This window comes from Harpia harpyja, chromosome 13, assembly GCF_026419915.1.
Source record: "Harpia harpyja isolate bHarHar1 chromosome 13, bHarHar1 primary haplotype, whole genome shotgun sequence".
In the NCBI taxonomy this organism is placed as follows: domain Eukaryota; kingdom Metazoa; phylum Chordata; class Aves; order Accipitriformes; family Accipitridae; genus Harpia; species Harpia harpyja.
The window spans coordinates 42,222,857-42,245,871 of record NC_068952.1 but is presented as its reverse complement, the minus strand read 5'-3'; the positions used below and the strand labels follow the sequence as shown (position 1 = coordinate 42,245,871).

The following is a 23,015-nucleotide window of genomic DNA, read 5'->3' as shown; positions in this document are numbered from 1 at the left end:
CTTCCTTGGGCAAAAAAGTTGTTGCTTTTGCTTTCTTTAAAAAACAAAGTGATTTCCCATTGACTGTACAGTAGGAAATACTAGAAAGTGGCTTGGTTAGCGTACAGTGCCGAGAACCTGTCCTGTGTAAGCTGGGTCCCTTTTACATTTTCTATTTATGCATGGATATACAGAACCCAAGTCAACTTAATATATTTATCTGAAGAAGGGCACTTGTCCGAATTAATAAAAAAACAACAGAGACTTCAGGCAGAAGTGTCTGCTAAGTATTTTTTATATATTGTTTGTAGTAGACAAGCCACACTTGAAGGCTTTAAGTGGTTCAGCAATCTCCTAGTATAAGAATTAATTTTTTTCTTCTTGCTTCCTTTGTTTGGGTTGAATTATGAGGTCTTGTTCCAGATTTTGCTTACTCTCAATTGAAGCAAACACCCAGTGATATTGGTGGGTGCTGCATTTGAGAAAGATTGAAGTGAAGACTAAACAAGGATGTTAGCAATAGAGCTGAAATATACATCAAAAAGTATATAAATAAATATAGTAATTAGCAAATGAGATTACAGGCAGTATGTGTAGAAGTTTATAAATATAATACACTCCTGTAATTGTTTGCATTCTTGTTTGCAAAATATCCTGTGATATTCTGGATGCTTTTTCCCTCTTTCTTTGCACGATTAAATTGCTGGGTGAGATCTTAGGACTTGGCTGTTTCATGCACAAGGGTTGCTTTGTGCATCAGGAGTAGACTCCCTAGTCTACAGCCTGTAACACTGTACATTTTAAAAAATGCATTGGTATGCATATTTTTCTGAATCCAAGCTCTTCAACATTAAAGCAAGACCCTTCATTTTAATCATTAGAGAATGAATCCAGTGCTAATAGCACTTAATTGTTTCACTAGAATGATCTCCGTTGGTTTTGGCAGCCGAAATGAAAACAATTCCAAATACCATCAAAGGAGCTTATCCACACACAGCATGTACAGGGAGAGTGTTTTGATATACAACGGTGTGTTAATATCATAACATCTCCTAATGCTACATACGGTTCTGTAATCCTTTTCTGTCTCAGTCTATGATCTTGGAAGGTCCGATGGGTAAAAGCAAAAGGAATAAAATAGACAGAAGATCTTGGTCCTTGCCCCTGAAAATAATGCGTTGACGGTCTCTTTGCTTCAACCGTATACCTATATTAATCTTGACTTTCTTGAAGCTCGCCCGCTAGTTTAAATTTGTATGCGACATCAAACATACCTTTTCACATATGTTCTTTCCAGATTTTTTTTAACAGTTACTTAGCAGTTTATAGAAGGAAGTGAATGATCTCATCAAGCTGCTTAGAAATTAAAAAAAAATCTGTGCTTATTAATTATGCAGGATTAGTCTAATTATAATTCAGCAAATTAATTAGCGACAGAAGGTGTTCTGAAACATTGGAGTACATTTGCATGTTAAATGGAGAGGCTAGTCTGTAATATATGTAAATTTATGCATGGCTTCATAGTTTAATTTAAAAATTTGCAGCTGCATATGGTATGGGAGCAGGTGAAAAGTCAGTTTTAGTTTAATGATGCTAACAAACATTGGATGCTGTCCTGTCTTAGGGAAGGAATGCACTGAATGCACCCCTATCTGCCAATCTATAAATCTGTCATAGGAATATAATGTTACACCAATGTTCAGATTCAAGGTCATCTGTGACTAGACCCAGAAGTACAATAGGTGCAAATCTACCAACTGAATAGACCTCAGAAAAGAGAGGAGGCAAAATGTGCATGGACCCAAGTTGCTGGGATGTAAATTTGCCTTTTTAGCAAATGAATGCATGTTCATTCTATACAAAGACAGTTTAGGGACAGGCAATACTCTTGCCTTCATAAATGAGTGAGAGCTTTCAGCTGAGTGATATCCACTCTGGCAGGTGTAAAATAGGTGCCTAACCTTGGTTCCGTCTCTAACGTTCACATCAGCGCAACTTTCTGATCCCTTGGAGTCACACGAAAGTTATTACCAAGTTCTGCATTAACTGCAGGGTAGAGAGTTTTTATGTGCCGGCCTCTGCCATCTGGCAGAAATAGTAAAAACCAGCAGACCCATCAGCAGCAAAAAGGCCATTGGCGTAATTGGTGCTCACTGTTCAGCCTAGCATGGCTCAATAGACAGATATTTTTTGAGAGCAATGGGGTAAGAGGATAGACGAGTCAAAAGATACAGGAATCATAGGTTTCTCGGTTTCTCTGGGTATGGAACAAAAATGAGTGGGGATCGGATTCTGTGCTCATTTAACACCTATGTAAGCCTTTTCTGGGATCCATAGGGTTTGCAAAGTAGAACTTGAGTTAAATTTGCACCTGTGTAGAGTTATAAGGACAAAGTGATACCAAAGAATGAATAGACTTAACCAGTATTGCAGAGCATCAGCAGGCCTGTTTGTGTGATATAGTCCAGCACCAAACCATGTGTGTACTGCTGAGGCTGAGATAAGTGTAATGAAGAAGAATTTGGCCGTGTTTTCAAAATCCAGCCGGGTGTTATGTTCTAAGGCAATGAGCTTTATGAAATTTTTGTCACTATTAAAAAGAACCAGTAAAATCACAAACATGGACTTGCAGGAATGATACGTGGTTCTTGGCTGGAAGAGCAACTTGATCTATGCTATGGGGTAAGTCACTTAATTTCTAGGTGCCTTGACTTTTCCATCGGTGAAATGTGTATAAAAGCCTGCCTTTCCTCCTGTCCTTTGTGTATCTTTTCTCCAATAACAATTTCACAATGTGACTGTGCAATGCTTAGCACAGTTGGAGCCCATAGATACTGTAATAAACCAGGGAATATTATCTGAACGTCCCTTTCAACAGCCCGTCAGCCCAATCCTCTACTCTATTACCTCCCTGCCTATTGACTTTTGATTATGCTATGGCATTTGGTCCTGTGCCAAATGGCATGAATAACATGGATCTTACAGTATAAATAAGCTTTTAGCCATTGTCTTCTAAGTTACTGGAAAGTTTTGGTGTGGGAGGAAAGAGGAAAACCCAAAGGAAAAGGGGAACTGTTCAGATTGCAAAGAGTCCTCCGAAGACTTTTTTGGAGAACAATTGCAATTACAAACACGCTGTTAGTGTTGTGTTTCATTTTCAATTCGAACCCATAGAGTTCAATTATTATTTTCATTAATGGTGTCAGGTTTTCATCAGAGTGCACAAACAAGGAGGTTTTCCTTGGAGATTTTTTTTTTTCCTAGCAAATGTGGCCATGCCAAATAACTACATTCAGCACCGAGAAATGACTGTCTGTATAACCGGCAGTGCACTCTCCCCCAACCCTTGTTTCTTGAAAATGGGATCACTTTGCAAGACAGAATAAGCATTTACCAAACGAGTGTGAATTGCAGTTGTGGATGTGTGTGTCTGCTGCTGCTCAGAAAGACTGGAACAGAATCTACTTTAGAGAAGGAAATTGTGCAGAAGCTGGAAAATGTACAGAATGTAAATATCAAGTTTACTGACGTGTTTTGGGTTTGGATGACATATTGCAGGTTTACATTCAGTTAATATTTGGAAACTAAGCTCTTAAAAGCCAGTAGATATAGGGCAGAGAGAAATACGATGTTCTCGGCCGCAGAGAAATGGGATATTTGAGGAAGAATTGTCCTATGGTTAAGGCATGAGACTGGGAGTCAGACATGAATTCAGCTCCAACCATTGCTGTGGACTCAAGGTGCAATGTTCTTTCTTGATCCATCTGAAATACAGGATACCAGTACTTTCATCATGTATCATCTTTAATACATTGCATAGAGTGTTCCTTTCCCGAGTGTGATTAGGAGGACCTCTTGGCATGGCAAGCAAATCATAATTACAAGCAGTGTTAAGATGGGTACTGCCATCCTTTAATTTTAAGGCTGACTTTTAAGGTAGTCTAAACTGTCGGCCTGCCTTAGCTGAATCACTAACCTTTTTTTGTTCCATTTTCACATCCATCTCTAGTGTTAGCTTTTCTGAGCTCGGTGCTGCAAGGGGTCAGAGGCTGTACAAATCAGACACTTAATAGTAATAGTCTTCTGCCTTCCCATAGTGTTTCCAGGTGGCGTTTCAGGTCTGATACTAGGCATAGAAAAAGAGGCCCTAAATAATGGTCCCACATCAAAACTTAAACTTTAAACTTAAAATCTAAATTGGAGTGATTGACTAAGTGTGGGAGAAAGCAAGCAGGATGTTGAACAGTAGATGTTGGTAAATGATACTGGACTGTTAGCCTTGGAAAACTGAATTGTTTTGATACTTAAAATTATCTGGTGTTTCCAATTTATTTGAGGGATACAATGTCTTGTGGCATTTTAAAGTCCTTTTTGAGCTTTTCTCCTTTTTTAAAATAAAAGCACTGATTCCACCTGTTCTCTATTACACTTATCTGATCTGCATGTCTTCATATGCTTTGCATTGCGAGCATCTTGGAATGAGCATGCTGATATTGATTGATTAAATATTAATTTAATAATAAAGATGGGCCTAAACAGAAAACTTCTGACCTAGACTCTCCTCAGTGCAAAGGATCTTTGTGTCCTGTAGATTTTGGTCCAAACCACCTTGAATTAATAAAACAAGTACAAATACACAAAAGCCTCACATCTTGAAGCCGGCTTCGCTTTTGCCATTACAATTCTGCTAACATCAGTGCAGTTACTCCTGAACGGTGCTCTTTAGACCTCTGCAGAAGTGGACTTTACCTTGGCAACCATCTATTTCAAAGCTGGAAAAGAAACGTAGAGCGCAGGAAAAAAATTCCTGTAGAAAGGGGTCAGGATCAGTGCCTAGAAGCTGAGAGACAATCAGAGAGGTGAGATGAGGAGGAAGATGTAATGGCAATGTAAGGGCCTGCATGTGGCAGAAAGCGTAGGTGGAAGCGTAAAGATAAGAATCACAGACATTTATGAGGAAGGGACCTCAAAGGATTACTTACTCCGTCTCCCTTAGGCTTGCATACATCTAACTCATCTCTCACGCCAGGCTGAGCAATTCTCTTGCACAGTCTGGTTGTCCTCTGTGTGCAGAAGCGTGGAGCTGGAGAGAAGTCTAACCAGATTGGTGGTCCCATAACTGAAGGAATTACTTTGAATTAAGGCAAGAGGGTAGAGAAGTGTTTCTCGTTTTTCCGTCAGGAAGCGAGGACCTTGTTGGGGGCAGGAGTAGCAGGCATAATGCTCATGTGTGGTTTTTGGTGCAGCTGGAGTCTTTCTGTTAAAAAACAAGTGACAAATGAACAGCCAACTTCTCTTCTCCTGGCCTAGGCTTGGGACCTCGTATCACCTGACTCCTGCTCCCTTCTCTCACAGTAAATCTCTGACAAACTCAGAAAAGTCTTTTGACCTACATATGTTGGTTTTCACATTTGTTAAACTGGGTTCACACTTTATGCACAGGAGTTTTGTGAAGATTAATTAGCTGCTGTTTGTGGAGTATCATATAAATACTCTGGATTATTGTAATAACCTCACTCATTTCTCACACAGTCTAAGTTGTGTGTTCATTTAGAATGCCTTTGTGCAATGCCTGATCCCACATTGACTATAACTGCTGGAAAAGAGCAGGAAATTTTCTCATCAGCTCCCTAATAATACACACTGACATAATAGAATGAAATTACTCCAGAGATAAATATTCAGATTATAAAGAAGTCTTCTACCGTGGTATTCATTAAAATCAAGATGATGATATCAAATAAATGCAATTAATTGATTTTTAAACACTGACCTTCAAATGTATGTGCAGAATCTGACCTAGTCCCTTTGAAAGGACACAATTTCAAGTAAAGCCTTCTACTTTGTCATGCTGTGGCATCGGGTAGGGTTACTTGTCACACTTATCTCAGAGTTTGCAATGCCAAGACACACATGGGTGAGTCGAGGGGAGGATGGGAGACCCTGATCTCAGAATTTCCTAGCTTTGATGGAGTTGAAGTTAGGCCCTCACTGGTAATGATACTTTTGCAGTTCATAGTATATTTAATCTTAACATTGTTTAACTGGAGCAAAGATATTCATAACAACAGGTTCTAGCTTTTGTTTGTTCACTTTGTGACTTTTTGGAAGCACTTTAATTATTTAAGCAGAACGCCACCATATCTTTATATTTTCATTAGATTGTAGCATCGTAGGATTTGCTGGTGAACATAATCATACTAGGTGGTAGGCATGTTCTCATGCCAAAAAATGACTGAGGCCATGAATCCAAATTCTACAGTAACCCAAACAACACAGGATTATCTCAGTGGTTGCTTTACAGGGGATATTTTCGAAGTGTATCCAGAGGCTGCTCACAAGATAAAAACAATATTATCTCTCTTGATTCTGTACCTGTATTTTAAGAAAGCACAAAAGGTGGATAGGAAGGTTAGTTAAGATGTAGAACCAGGAGTCAGGAGATCGTGAGTCCTAGTCCCAGCTCTGTGACAGACCTGCGATGTGATGGGGAGCAATTCCCTCCCAGTTTCCAGGCCCTGGCATCTTTGCCTGTAAAATGGTGAGTTACACCACCTGCTGCAGAGGGGTTTTGTGAGGCAGAATTAATTGAAGATTAAGTCCCATAGAATGACACTATAAAAGCACAAAGCATATTATCTATTTCTGTGGTTCCATGTGGTGAGACTAATCAGTCCCAGGTCTTGAGGCAGAGTTTAAAAAAAAACATTAATGGATTTTTTTTGTTGTTGTTTTAAACTACACCTTCTGTTGCATGTGGGACTGCTCTTTAGGGCTTCTGTCTAGTCCTGTTGAAGCCACAAGAAAGACTTTTTTTTTTCTGACTCCAACAGGATTTGATTAAGGTTCTTCTCAGTCATCCAAGATGGAGGATAAACACTCTCAGAGGTGTGGAACATGCTTTCTAGTTGTAGCCACATTTTTAAGTTGCCTCAGGTAGGTACAGAACCTAATAATATAGGCATACACAGACAAGGTGGGAGTGTGGGTCAGCAATTGCTTTGGAAAGAGCTCGAGAGATGCGAGACCTTACTTACTTTGCCCTTACCCTTTCTCACTGTCCATTGACAGCCGTCTGCAGGGGAATTTGTTCTGCTGTCTCTCAACTGTATTATGGGTTGTATGAGTGCTCCCGGTCTGCTTTCCCACAAAGTCAGATAGGATTGCTCATAGTATGGCTGAAAAATAGCTGAGATAACACAGCTGTCTTTGTAGTGAAGTGGAAAAGGGGCACTTAAACGATTCATCTGCCTAACTCCTTGGCATGATGGTAACTTGCAGTAGGAGGAGCAGTAACTTTTAAAATAGCTCCCTCTAAATCCTAAAAGAGGGAGTTATATTTAAGGTGGCATTTTGGAGACTTCTTGCAAGTGTATCAGTCTGTAGATAGAAAGCTTGACTATATGAGAGAGGCAATAGGAAAAAAAAGATAAGTCTATAGTTATATCTTAATTAATTTTATGTCTGTGCATTAAGTTAATCAGGTTTTCTATAGCAATGCCAGAATTTTTAGTGGCAGTCATTCAAAAGTATTTAGGTTTTCCCCCAGCGGCCTTAGATGTTGATCTATGAGATGACTGGGCCATGCTCTCTCTGCTTGGCTGGAATCAGAGTTATCTGCTAAACTCATAGCTAATGCTGTCCATAGCAAGGAACAAAGGCCAGCTAAGAAACATGAAAATGAGCTAATTTTTTAAAATTCTGGGGTTTATTTTTTTCATGTATGTGTAGGTTAAGGCCAAAAACTGGCTAAAGGTTCTCATTTAAAAAAATTAATAAAGCCTTTCTGTAATTCTCCTGTTACCCCTAAATCAGCTTCATTTAGTGCTAAACCTTCCCTCCTCTTTGCTCCCCCCAAGTCATTTTTATTCTAATGCTGCAATAAATATTAATGCCTTTCCCAGATGCAACCACTTAAAATATATATGTATATATAACAACCTACCAAATACTTCATGCAGATACCCAGTTGCAGCTAAAATTTGACTGGAGAAACTCTGAAAGGAGAAAAAGAGATGTGGTTCAACTAGAGGAAAAATAACAATTCTTGTGCGTGCATCTAAATAAAACTAAATCTAAATCCAGGGTGATGGGAGGGAAAACTGTCTTAGTGCAGCATATCCACTGAGCTCCGAAGAAACTACAAATCTCTTGGCACAGGCAATATCTATGAATACTGCCACAATGCTTAAGTACTAAAAACCAAAGCCAGCACTTTCAAAAGTGAGATGAGGAATTACCGATGCCCATTTTGTGATATCTTAAAGGTGCACAATTTTCAGCAGCTGAGGTGCTCAGCAATTCCAGAAAGTCAGGCACCTTTGTCTCAAGTGGGACTCCCAAAATTGCTGTTGGTTAAATATCCTGGCTAAATACCCCAAAGCACCGTGCATTTGCATGGTGAATGCTGTTCATGGCAAAGCAGTCGGTGGATGATGAGAATGCTCTGCATCTTGTAGGAAGCAGGCAGCTCAGAGAGAAGGAGAGTTTTGTTGTCTGTGTATTTTTAATAGACGATACGCCCATTGGTATGAGTCAGCACAGATCTAATTGAAATCCAAGCTAATTTTCACATATGCTGCTGATTTACATTTGCTGGGGATCTGAACCCCCATTTTCTGGAGATGTTTAGCAGAAAATAGGAATTTAGTTCATTGCCATGCAGTGTTGCAGAGTTCAGGCACAAATACTGTTAAACATACTTTTAGAATTTTTACCTTTCTGTATCTGCCTTTTAGGGGTTTGTGTAACATACAGTACCGCAGTATCTTAGCTCTTCCCAAAGTCAGTTCAGCTGACGCAGTGAGTTCTCTTACAGGCACCTTTCTTTGCTCTGATTTTCTTCATTCTTTAGTTGGTGTTGATCATTTTTCTCATCTAGATGAACAGGGATGCAAGCATTTAAAAAATTTAAAAAGGAAACTGGACATTCTCTTGATTAATTTGGTCTTTTATTTTTCCTTGAAAGTAACAACTTCTTGTGGATTTTTGTTTTCAATTATCCTCCAGAATAGTCAGTTAGCCAGTGGCTTGTTGATTTTCATGTAAAAGTTACTTGCCTTGGTTTCATTACATAGTTTGGTTCTGTTCTGCATTTTTTCCTTCCATAGGTAGATCTCAGTAACATAAGCTGTTTATATATCTGCAAATATTTTTTTGTGTCTGTAAGAAGAGGGCAGGATAAAAAGGAGTGTTTGTGAGTAACATTTCTGGCTCGCACTCTCCTGTGAATCTTTGAGTGTGCCGGCATGCATAGTATTTTTCCTTCTGAAAACATTCGTACAGATAAAATCTTGCTTACCGAATTGTTCAAATGAAAGAGGTCACAGGTTTTAGCATGAGGAGTCAATAAGACTTATTTGATAGAATATATTCACTCAGTGCTACTCCTGAGGCATGAAGTTCTGCAGGATTTTTAGTTCAGAATACAAGGAGGTGACCAGGGCTGTGTTCACAGAAGTTGCCCTCTGACAGCCGAGCACCGACACATCTCTCCAGCTGAACCTGAATGCCAACGTGAAGAGAGACCGCAGCAGGACGCTGTACTTTCACCCTAATCTGTGCCGCAAGAAGAACCAGTGAGCTCTTTAAGCCATAAATGAGAAGGAACGATGGCGATAAAAATAACAGTCTGCAAAATGCACACACAGAGAAAATAAATATTTTAGATATTTTTAAAATGTTTGTGAGAGATTTAAGGAAAAAAAGGACCGTTTTAATTTAAAAAGCTCGCTGGAAGGATGTATTTTGTGACAGTCATTTTATATGACGTTATCTGGGGGGGTTTTGTGGGTTCAATTGTCGTGAGGTTTTTGAAGGGGTTGGTTTGTTCAGGCAACACAAATGGATCAGATCCTTCGATATTTCTTTGTATGTTTGGGGCAGATGGAAGAGAAGTACCGCGATGTAAGTGGTGCAAAGAAAGTAGCAATAACAAGGGAGAGTGGATTTCTGCTTTATTGTCTTGCATTAGGACTATTTTCGTTGTTGTTGTTGGTAAACCCTAGGAAATATACATCTTTCTCCTTTAAAGTTCTAATTCAAGGCATGAATGTGTGAGTTCTGAAGGGACTTAGGGACTGCGGTAAAAAATCGTTGTCATAGTAACAGAAAGGGAAATAGGCCTGGCTCACCTGGGACTTTAACTTACTGCAAAAGCGGATTTTTTTCTTTTTTTTTTTTTTTTTTAAGGAAAGCACTCAGCAAGAGAAATAAATAAATAAATAGTTCTTTGTATTCTAAATCAATTCTTCAACTATTTATTTTTTTTAAATCCAAGTCTTTTTCCTTCTAAATCTATTCTAAAGTCTTTGATTTTTTTTTTTTTTTTAGCTTTAATTGTTGCAGTTAAACCCATTTTGTCCGACAAATGGAAACAAAAAGAATCACAGAAAATATTTTCACTTGCGATAGAGGATGCCAGAAAAATTTCTTGCCTGTTATGTCTGAATTTTGAAGACATGCTTGTTTGGTTTTTAATCCAACAACTATGATTTTTCATGTAGTTTCTTTACCTCTGAAATTCACAAATTTAACCAGATTAATGAGATAACAAAGGGATGAATCCTCTGTTCCCTGGATTTGACACAAAATTTTGTGAAAAAGGTTACAGCAAAATGCCCACCTAGTATTTCTAAACTGTAAAATCTATATGCTCTAGTGCATAGTGCTGGGTAAGCCAATCAAGCATGCTGAAGATTCAACTTGTGTACATGACAAGCTAAACTCTACAGAATAATAACACATAAAGATAGGCATATGTGACAGGGCAAAAATAATTGGCTCGAGAACTTTGTACAATGTTAATAGGTTTATCTGCTTGGACAGCATGAGCTGTCATGTATTACTTCAGGGTTGTGTTTGTGTTATCCTCTCTCAAAATCTGTGTAAGATTATAATCCGGACTCTTGGCAGTTCTGCTTCTCTGCTTTAGTTACTGAAATCTTAATAACTAAAAACATCGTCATGATGAAATCTCATCAGCTTCTTCTGGGAGCTGTATTTGTTTCTGTTTTTTAATACATTCTAAGTAGTTTCAAGGCTTATCTGCTTCAGAGTTGCCCTGTCGGTTTTTGTAGTTTTTACAATAACGTTATCCTTCTATATTGTTTCACGGAAAATCCCTTCAGACAGTGAAAGAAAGACCTTGTATGCAAGGGAGAGATAAAGAAAGAGACTAAAATCGTGTGGTCACACATGCAGTGAGGAAACGGGCATAAATCAGAGTAGATATGTTGACTTATACCAGATAGCAGCCCAGCTCAGAGTGGATTACAGTCACATTGGTTGTACTTTACCTGATTTTTTTAACTTCTGTTTGTTAGGGTTTGGTTTTGTTTGTTTTGTTTCTGTATTGATAAATTATTACAGTCCTGGTCTACTGATACACCACGTAAATCACTATGACGTATACTTCAAAACAGAATATAACAACACTTGTTTTGTTATGGTTAACAGAAGTGATGTGGTTCTTTATCTTTCCAGGTTCTTCTTAAAATTTTTTCTCAAGTGCAATCAGAATTGCTTGAAAACAGCAGGAAACCCAAGAGATATGAGACGGTTCCAGGTAAGTCTTATAAGGCTCAGCATTAACCTGTCTGCTTTTTTTCTTCTTTTCCTTTTCCCTCTCCTCTCTCCTACATTGCTCATAATAAATATGATGACAGTATATGATAAGCCTTATCAGATATTGTTAAAGTTTTTCTCCATTTGTTGTATTTAAACCTCCCCCCCCCCTTTTTCCTCTTTTTCCACTCTGAATCCCCAAGGGGAAGTGATGTACTGTACCAACCAGCAGTGGATATTTGATTTGACACCCTCGGGCAAAGCACTCGCACATACAGCTGCCCACAGCAGGGATCATGTTTGTGATACTTAGATGCCTCAGAATTTTTCAAAGTAGCTCTGTACGTGGTACACAAGCAGTCTCCTCATTTTCCCTCCGCTCCCTATCTCTTTCCATCTCTTTTGCCTTTTAACACTCTCATGCCCTCCCTTTCAGCTTCTTTAAAAAAAGAAGCCAAAATAGTGATGGTCACTTTAAGATCTCACGCAGCAAAGCAACAAGACCCATGGGACAATGACCCAGCTGCTTTGCTCTGAAATCTGCCACTGGTTTCATCATAGCTGTCGCTGATGTATTGTGAATACCAGCTAATAAAAACACAGAAGGAGGTGAAGTGTGTCACTGGTGAAGAGAAAGGCAGACACGGTCTCCCATCTTTCATACCCTAACCTTTTAAGAAACTACATTTAATAAATAAGTGTTCTACCTGTAACTTAGCCCTCACACAAATGTAAATGGAATGCTCAAGCCTTTTACGTCCTGGATGCACTGGCATGTCTCTGTGCAGTGTGAAAGATGGCACGGCAGAGAACGCTGTAGAGAAGTGATGCTAGAACTAACTCTCATGCAACTGAGAGTGAGGCAGCATGGTCTAGCAAAAGGGATAGAAGATTGCGAGTCAGATGGTTGGACTGTACCGCTAATTTGCTGGGTGACCTTTAACGAGCCATTTTTCCATTCTTTTAGTATATATTTCCACCTCTGTAAATGGGGTTGCTCACCTTGGATAATTTTGTGGTCTTGATTCAGGAGAGCATTTGAGAAACTGCATGCATGCTTTGTCAGCCAGAGCCTTTGAAATCTACTGATGAAAATCAGGACTGTCCTTGTAAATGCTGTTACTGCTTATTATCATTATTACTGTACCTTCACTGTGTCACATCCCTGATACAAAGAGGATTTTAGCTTATTGAGGGATGTGTGATTTTCTCGTAGACCCACAAGCCTTGTAGTGGGAAGGTGACATCCTTAGGTTTGGCAATTCACGTTTCATTACTTGGGCACTTGCATCAGTTTCCTTGTTTATGAATGAAGTTAAAACTCCACAGGAGTTTACAGAGTTGTTTAAAACTTTCCACCAAAACATGTTTTCATAGCCAAGTGATTTTTTTGTTTGTTTTTTTTTTTACTTTTACTAGCAATGAAAAATTCACAGGAGGTATATTTTTATTAAAAAAAAAAAGAAAAAGAATAAGAGATCAACTGTTAAGAGAAATACTGCAAAATGAAAGCTTTTGAAAGCTCAAAAAATTTTAAAGAAATGTAGGCAAAAAATATAAAAGAGTTGTTAATTTTTTGTTTTGAGTGGAAGTAAACTTAAAGAAAAATTCCTGACCAACTTATTTTTTTTCACGAGTGTTTTAAAGAGGCTGCAGTGACTTCTTCATTCTCTGTTTTTAGAGATGATAAGACATGAAAAAAAAGAGGTGCTGATTGTTAGGAAATTTGTGCTGATTTTTTTCTTCAAGTGGCAATTGCCATAAAGAAAAAACACCAATTGGATATCATCTGCCAAGAACGCGAAAAAATCTGTGAGTAAAGGAAAACCCAGTTTATAGCGTGTAAACAGATCTTGTTAGCTCTTACAGCCAGCTAGAATAGCTGATTGTGGAATGTAATGAAACACAAATACAGAGTTTCTTTTTTTGTTGTTATGAGTTTGTAAAAAATCTTGCACAAGGGTATCCTGATTAGCACCTGGGGATTCTAGGCACTGCCATATTACAAATAATATTGGTCGTAACAGCCAAATATAAATACTGGATCCAAACACACCTGAACACTGAAGAAATTCATATCTGATTTCAGTTGCACGCTAGCTGTCCCCTCTCTGTGGTGAGGAGTGAAACTAAAATCCTAGATTTTGATCCTGCTGAACTGCAGGAGAATTTTGGATCTAGGGGTTTTTGGCAGAAATCTCTCTTTAGTATCAGCCTTATTCTTTGTTTCACCTCTGTATCTCCACACCCCAAATCGTGATGTTATAGAGCCTAAAGAGCTTCAAGTTTCAGTGAAACATCGAACAGGGAAACAGAAATGAGTCTTACAGCAGCACCCACGTGGTTCCTGATGGAACGCCTTCATTCCATCCACCTGTATATGAGAAAGTATGGCCTTGCTTTTGATCTTTGTACCAAAATCAGCAGCATATTGGAGAAGAAAATGAGCTGGGATAGACTCTTCATCTGGGTTTTCTGCCTTACAACATGCCAAGCTGGAAAAAGAGACCCAAGTGAAACTCTCTGGTTCTGTTTTGCAGGGCTTACTTAAACTCCTTTTGCACTTTCAGTCCATGTGAGTTCATACCCTTTGAATTTCATTGTGAGATTTAAGTTCAAACCCCCAAATTAATCAAGATCGGGCAAAACCACTAGGTTTAGCTTGCTTTTTGTCAAAACCAAAAATGTCAACAAGACTTTTTTTCAGTGTTACAAAAATGAACCCTTTGAGACAAATTGCAAAATGCTTGAGGTTTTGGGTGAAAGCAGGATCTTCGTTCAGGCTTGTTCATAACTGGATGCATCCGTTGACGAGCTTTGTTCTGGGCTACAGAGGTCTGTATGTATAAAAAAAGATACAAAAGGTAGTTCAATTGGTAAAATATTACACATTGGGAGTAAAAAATCTCTATGTTCCAAAGGAAATTAGCCATGATGAACTGTAAAGACAATAAGCAAAGACAGCTTGTTTTCTGCCTGCCTCGCTTCTAAGGGTAGAAGCATGACTTCCTTGAATGTAACTAAAGTCAAGAGTGTTCTTGAATGATCCACTGTCTCTGTCTTCTGGATCCTCCTTTTTTTGTTGTTGATTTTTTGGGTTCCTTTTTTGGTTTGTGTTTTGTTTTGGTTTTAAATTTGGGCAAACACTTTTTTGCCTGCTGCTTGTTGAGCATGGTCTGTCAGCTACCCTTAAAGTCAGAAGTGGGGAAAAAAGATAGATTACTTCAAATATTAGTGGTGTGCTTGCACACTGTGAACATGTTCATTTTCATTTTAGTTGTTATGACTTACATCAGGCAAATTAATTAATGTGCAGAATTGTTTATTAGGTTTGAAAGGACGGTTGTTTGTCCTACCAGTACAGGAACATGTGAGCAGAGTAAAAGGAGGGTTAAAAAGCACAGTGCAGTAGGGTACTTTATTCATTTTATGATTTAATTCATTATGTTTTATTCTTGGGCCACATCTAAAACCTTTATTGTTTTTTCCTAGTAAATTATTTGTACAGCTGTTGTCACTAAGGCCCTCCTCTTTCAAACATTTCCACGCATTTAACTTTCCTTATGCAAACAGACTTCTGCAGCGATGCTCAGCTGAGTATCTTTTAATTTGTACCTACGTTTTTCTGCAGAACCAAATATATTCATTTTCAATGGAGTAGTGCTTGTCAGATCTCCAGGAGGCATTAAGATACTCTTTTTATGGTCATTAAAGAAAACAGAAGAGAGAATCCTTATGTCAAAGTTCTCATTTAAATTGCTACTGAAACCTGGAACTGAAAGGGTCTCATCAAAAAACATTTTTGCTCTTTAATGGAGATTGAATGAAAGCCCAAAACTCAGGCTTTGTTGTTGAGACACAAATATAAATGAGAGACATGGAAATAGTGCTGTACAATGCATCTTACTGAGTTCTTCCAGCATGGAAGAGTGGTTACTCATGTCTGGAAAAGTGTCAAGTTAATGCTTCTGATTAGAGATGGGTGTGAAGCTACACAGTTTGGACTTGGTTTGGCTGATAACCAAAGTTCCAGGGTGTTGGGATCCAGTCTCTGAGCCTGGCCTCAGCCTCACTTCTAGATATAAGATTTAGGTATTTTATAGTATAGTTAGAATATATTAAACTAAATTAAATGTTAGATTTCACTTATATCACGCTCATTAAAAAAAAAGGGGGTGGGGAGAAAAAGGGATGGAAAGGTTACATTAACACGGCATTGTAAATTTAATACAGCTCCAGATGCCTGAAGAGGTTTTTGGGGTTTTTTGTGGTTTTTTTTTTTTTTAGTATAATTCTTTAGTTTGGAGAGCAACACCAGCTGCTTTGTGATCACATTAACTATTTGAAATTTGCTTTGATATTAAGTAGAGCTTCAAAGATACAATGAAAATCTCTTAACTTACTTTTTTTTTAAATCAAATACAAAGACTTTCCACTGTTGAAAAAAGGTTATACCTCAGAAGTTAAAGGATGTGTGATCATTATTTTAGTGGGTTTTTTTTTCCCCACTAGTAACATAATTTTATTGTGAATCACTCACTACTTCAATGTCTGTCAGTGGCTAAAGCAGGGAAAGGGAATCTTTCTAGAACTAATGGATATTTTCATGGTTACTTGATGGCTGCTCAAATACATACACAGATCAAGTAATATGTCCTTGTGAATTTAACTGAAGCAAATATTGGTTATTTATCAAATAAAATAGTTCTGAATAAAGATTGTCAGTAGAAAACCGAAACAAAAAGCATGCTAAAATCACCTATTCAAACCCTAGTGCTGACTATTTGAGTTCAGCTAATCTGCAAATCTGAGTTTACATAGGTATTGTCATTACTGTCATTGCTGTATTCTCAGTGAGTGATTCTCCTGGGAACAGAATAAAAAAAAAAAAATATGATGCCCTCCATTTAATGAGGACTTCTCCTAGAGAACTTGATTGAAGCCCAATGATACTTAATGGTAACGACCGGTGTGTAATGGGGGACAATAATTCTGTGGAATTAAGATGAGGCACTTCAGCTAAAATGCTTCAGCTGAGACCTGGTGCTAACGCATTAGACTCCTGTTGATTGGGAATTCTGCTTCATCCAGTAACATACTGATTAAACAGATCCTACAGTGCCATGGTCGAGAGAATGGTACAAGGCAGCAGAACATCAATACTAACAATGGTCATCTTTGAACCAACATGCTTTTTTAGAAACAAAAAGAGAAAGGTCAGCAATTGCCCTCTGGTTTCAGCAGAAATCATGACATGGAATGTTTCCTGGCAGGTATCCCCCTCTAGGTGCTCTAGGGAGAAAGAGAAAGGAAAAATAACAAGGTGTATCCCTGGGGAGGTTTCCTTCCTGACCTCAGAGTGGTTGGATCAGTTCATCATCGGGCACGTGAGCAAAGCAGGCTGTGTTTGAGAATTCACCCAGCTAGCTTCTAATACGAAGCGCTGAAGGAACTGTGTCATTCAGGAAAAAGAAAAATGGGTAAGAGTGGTGGGATAATGTTGTGAGTTAGGAATGTAGACTGTAAGAAATAAAGAGGGATAGCAAGAATGAAACATAACTGGTCTAAATCAAAATCCTTTTCAGACTGATGGTGAAAGAATGTGCCAGAGACCCCACGGTCAGATTTGGATATGGATAGAAATCGCTGAACTGTTGTTAGAGAGATGAATACTACACGGACTAATGTCATTATGAGAGACTAATTTCCCAGGTATAGATTGTGAAACAAATGCAACTGGTATCAGCAGAGTCTAGAGCTATTACTGGGTGGCAGATTTCTTCATCAAATAGTGACTGACCCAACAAAAGGCGATGTTATTTTAGATTCTATCTGGGTAAGGGAAGGACTGACTGCAACTGCAAAAGAAAAAACACTCAAGGAGCTTAATGTGCTCACATCTGAAGACCAAATAGCCATTGTGACAGTGAGTTGCCAGAGTTGTGTATCGTCTATTAAAAACAAACCACAGATTAGATTCTACTATGTCTCAGGTAAGCTTTGCCAGTAGCAAGAAGGATGCATTTGTACCATTGTACCCCACTGATTTCTTGTTTGGAATACAATATACTGGTTTAACTATATTCAAAAGAGAATGCAAATGAAATTGGAACAGGTGCAGGAACGGGTCATTAAGGTGACTGGGGAATGGACAAGAGCTTGGCTTAGATACTTTAGTGACATGCACTGAGAAGGGACATAACTGCTGTCTAAAAATATCCTAAGGTAGATCAGAATGGGAAATAATAATTTTAAAGCTAGCATTAAGTATAAACTGACTAAGAATAAATTTAGGCTGTAAACCATAAATTCCCTAACCACCAGGACAAGTAGGCTTTAAAAACAAGGGGAGTACCAAAGGCAAAAGCTTGAAATGGTTGAAGACAATTTTATAAAAGTAGCCTCATGGTTTGATTGTCTGTAATAGCAGGAGACGACATGTCAGTGACCCAGGAGTTATCTCCTACCCTTGTGCCCCTAGAATCTTAGGAGGCCCCATTCCTGAAATGAAGGCCATGTGCATAGTTTTTTCTGTTAGCCTAGAGTTTGCAGCAGGCTCAGGGTCTCAGGGAGGATTTCCCAAAGAATTCAATGGAGGTTTTGAGCAGAGAGAGGCTGCTGGCATTTTTCACGTTGTTTATCTTATTCCTAATCCAACTATGAAGCAAACACATTATATTCTAGCATCTACTCCTGTATTACTCGCTCAACCAAAACGCCTATTGACATCAATGGGAGCCCTGTCCAAGTGAAGACAGCAGGATGAGGCCTGACATCTTTTCTTCCACCCAGCTGGAAAATAATAATAATGATGATAATTTTTTAAATCCTCATAGTAGTTATTCTTCTGAAAAGTTAAAATAACATGGTGCTGTGACTAGAGAGTTATAAGGGAAAGTGCATCAGGAATGTAATATTGTTTCCAGATGTACAATGTCATAAAGAATTTTTTCCACACTTGGAATGGTAACAGGAATTTTTTGAGAGAGATCATTTACACAGTGATGAGATATGTTACATGCAAGTAAATGCCTGTATGCCTGGAATGTTTGTACCATATGTCTAAATAGGTGTCTATGAGTGATACAGCTTTTATATATACGATGATGTGTATTTACTTGCATATATGTGATTTGAAGAGGAGCATACTTTAGAATATAGAAATACTGATATAATGTATAGATGGGAGAGGAAAATTTGTAGTACCCAGGTAAAGCTTTGTAAAGAAATACAACACTTAGAACTTTGCAGGGGAGCAAGAGAGGGGCAGTGCAGCTCGGAAAACCTGAGTTTAATGTGCTAAAGACGGTTTGTCTGAATGTCACGGTAGGTGAACCCTCATTGTGGTTTTTGAGCAGGGATTACATTGCAGAAATCCACCTGGGAAACAAAAATAATGTGGAGATACAGCACATGCATTTCTTCAGTACTGCTTGGGAATCATTGTTTTATGTCTGTGGCTTCCTAGCTAATAACAAGACCCTTACAGATTTGCAGAGAGAATCTTAAGAACTGCCAAAAACGTCGCTTAGAAGCGTGTAACTCCCTCACTGTTCCTGGAGATGGAACCTACATTTGGATGGATGAAGGAATAACACATTGCCCTCTCTATTTCTTGCTTGATTGGTTGTCCTCTGAAACTCCAACAGAGGTGATGGGTTGATCCAGCTGTGGGGCAGCACACAATCTTTAGTCTTTATGCTGTCTGTGTCAAATTTGGCCCTCAGCTACAATTACTGGAACCCATGGCCTATCTGCCATACTTTGGTGTTCTCGGATCATTCCCTTAGGATTACATCTTGCATTAACTACTGATTTGAGGTAGAAGACCATCAACTGAATAGGCATAGAAGCCAAACTCTCATACACAAGAAGTGGTGCCATCAGATCAGGAAAAGAAAAATGCACCAAAACCATCTGCCAGTAATTTGCAAGTGCTGTGGACAAATCTGAGAATTTAAATCTCCGGGGAAGTTTGCACATCACCTTTCATCGGCACTAAATACAGGTTTTAAAAAAAAAAAAGGCCTGGAATGTTTTACGATGTTAGGAGAACAAGTGTTATTGATAAATATGTGTTCAGAAGGGTATTGGCAAAAATGCATAGAAATGGTTAACAAGGTAATGGTAAGAAACGTTGACCTTGATTTGTTTAGCTAAGATGTAAAGATTTTTGAAGGTCAAAGGTGTTCTTGTGTAGTGTTTTGGAGTCTAACTGTGTCTGACCCTCTAACATTAAGCTGCTGTGGCCTGCAGTTTTGAAGAGTGAAGCAAACCAGGGGGAAAGAGAGAAGGGGGAGAGAACAGGAAATGGAGTGAGGTGTTTCAGGAAGTTGTCAGGAGTTGACTGATTGATTCCAGATGGAAAGGGTCACCCTTCATGACCCAGGAAATACTCACTGGGGGAAAGCAGTTGGCTTGTGAAAGGGAAGGGCCTGGGAGTTAGAGACCATAGTGGAATGCGCATTCCTCTTCCTTTTATCCGTAAAACATTGGTTTTTAATCTTCAGTATAAAACAATTGGATTGTCATCTTCATCAGGCAAGAGGGAATGACTGGAGCGAAGTGAAGAAATTCAGTAATTTTTATGTCCACAATCTCACGTGTTCTTACTTCACATCATTGATAATGAGTTGGCTAGCAGTGTTGTGGCAAAGATGACAAAGGTCTCTGCTGAATTTCAACAGTTCCTTAGAGATTACTGCAAATAAGGTCCAAAACTTTGAGAATGTTCTGGTCCAGATCTGAACTTTGCATTTTGTCCTGTCCCTGTGAATGCTGTATTTATTTACCCTAGGTCCCAGCCTGTGAAATGCCAAGTGGCTTTGACCCTCCTGTGATGAATGGGAGAGGTGAATAAAAATGGAACCGCTCATGGAGAGAGGTCTAAAAGTGCATCTTCCATTCCTGCTGGCTCAGGGAATAGAGGATGCTCAGCACTTATCTTCTAAACAGAGGACTCTTTCTTGCTATTACTCACGCGACAGGGATCTCTACAACTCTTACTGAAATGTGGCTCTTGTATTGTGCACAACATTTACACCCAAATGGTTATTCAAACAGGGAATATGTGTATACTTAAAGTCTGCACATATTATAAAGATCTCATACTGAGAGCATGTGGGGGTGTGTTTATCACATACATACCTTGTGTATGTGAGTTCAGATATGTATATATTATATAGTGTAACTGTATATATATGGTATACTTTTTATTTACATTTGGTTACAATTTGAACACTTGTCGTAAATATTTCAGACACTGGAATAATTCAGGTCTATTCCCCTGTTGCCATAGTGTGCTCTGTGCTGGCCAGTGAGAGATTAAAATTTATTTCCATTGTTTAACGGAAAATAATGAAGTGCATCTGAGTGGGTTCAGCTATGTCATGCGGGAAATGTTCACTTTGGATAGGAGTCTCACTCCACCCAAATGTGCAATGATGAAATCAGTTGGCACACAAAAGCAACACATTTTGTGACAAGAATGCTTGAGAAGTATAAGCGTACAGTATGACAAGAGCCTTTTGGAATGAATTAAACTTGTCTCGAGAAAGAAAGTATTCTTTAAGCTAGCATAATCCTGTAGGAGGGCAAGGTTTCTCCTGCTATATGCTGAATATAGTTTTATCAACAATTAGAGCTTGACATTCTCTTACCTAGACTATGACAGCTGTATCTGTGAAAATTCATGAACACATCCAGGGTCAGATTCTCAATAGCTGTGAATTACTGTAGCTGTGTGGCAGCTGAATGGAGTTAAGCTGATTTACACCAACTAATGGCCGAAACCTGAAAGTTTCAAGGAGATGCATCTTCTTTCAGTAGTTAAAACGCAGTTTGTTAATTTTTTTCCTAAAAGTTTGTGGTTTAAATGCACATATATTTCAGGATTTTTAGGACTTACAGCTTTGGGTATTGTATTGTAAAGGGAAAACTAAGTGGGATTAATTAACATATACAGTTACTTCCTCTAAGAATTCATATGCTATTGGAGCCCAACAACATAAGTCATGGAGGCTAAGGTTTAAAAACTGCTGCTTGATTTGGGGTCCTCAGGCTCAGATGATTTTCAAAAGGGACTAAGCATGCATATGTCAAAACCCAGACATATTAGGTACTGTTTTCACATAGTAGGAGTTTCCATTTTGCTCAGTCAACGGAGACCTGTATTTTTGAAGCAGATGCGGATACATTTGCATGTGTGCGCAGTACAGCAGATGGCTCTGAATCTGCATGTATGTATCAGAGGGCAAATTGCTGTGGTGCTCTGCCGCCTGCCCTCCGTGTTGGTATATGTAGACCTCTTTGCCATCAGTTATGCTACAGTGCATCATAGGAAACTAAATTTAGGGCCACCTGCAGTAGCTGGTTCATTATACAGTAAGAGCTCTATACCGCCCTTAGGATGCTATGTTAAATGGAATTAATGCATAGAATGAAGGCCGAAAATGTTTTCTCCCCTTCTTGTTAGGGAGTAAACACTGCAGGACATGATGCCATTTTACAAACAGAACAGGTTTTAACTAAACTGAATAATTAATCCTTAACAAGTTAAATTTCACAGTAAATTGTTTACCTGCCTCCTTCCTTTTTCTTCCCTTTCTAAATATCTAGGTTGTGCTATCAACAACAGTGAATGTTGATGGACACGTACTGGCAGTGTCCGACAATATGTTTGTTCACAACAACTCCAAGCATGGACGGAGAGCAAGGAGACTTGACCCCTCAGAAGGTAGGATATTTGTATGAAGAACAGTATGTAAATGAATGCAAAAGCATATTGCCCATTCCTCAATTTCTATTTGTTTTCAGGAGGGAAGGAGAGCTAAGGGGCACTACAGAACCTCGGGGGTTTAGAGAAGGAAGAGGCAGGAAAACAGTGTCTACTGCATGCAAAATATGATCCTCTTTACATCTAAGAGACTCCCCCCGCCAGTTTATTAATTAGTCTGTACTGCAAAGATGAAAAACACAGAAACACTAAGAATTATCTAAATTTCAGACTTCTCATTCAGCTGGGATAGATTTGATTTCAGGCAAATTAGGCAACATGACATCTTAGTTAAACAGAACTGTTACAGCACAAGATGTGTATGAAAAAGTGTCACTAGTTCCCTTAAACAAACTATGTGCAAAGCATAACAATGCGCAGGAGAAAACTGACACTAATTGATTTTAGTTTGTTTGGCTAAGCAAGACTCATGGCTGGCTACAGGATGGGTTTTGGACTATATTAAAGCAATTACAAATATTTGTATCTGTTAAGCTTCAAAATGGTTGGCCCCTCCTCTCCCTCTTCCCGTACATTCATTACCAACGCATTCCACCTCTCTCACGCAGACAGTACTCAAAATTAGTAGAAAATGCTATCTGTGTCTACTTTTCCCTCCCCTGCAGCTAGTGAAAGTGAGAAGAGCTAGTGATGTTAGTAGAAAAGACAAGCAAGGATATTATTTCATTATAATGTT

The 23,015-nt window shown here is 38.7% G+C and overlaps 1 protein-coding gene across 2 annotated transcripts in view; it reads left to right on the top strand.

Annotated features, from left to right (window-relative positions):
* The window catches only part of EBF2 (EBF transcription factor 2), a 150,437-nt gene that overhangs the window by 98,258 nt on the left and 29,164 nt on the right, over positions 1-23,015 (top strand). For both annotated transcript variants that reach the window (XM_052805697.1, XM_052805698.1), the window contains exons 7-8: positions 11,464-11,545; positions 22,162-22,279. In XM_052805697.1, the coding sequence (XP_052661657.1) occupies positions 11,464-11,545; positions 22,162-22,279 (200 nt within the window). The remainder of the gene's footprint in view (positions 1-11,463; positions 11,546-22,161; positions 22,280-23,015) is intronic.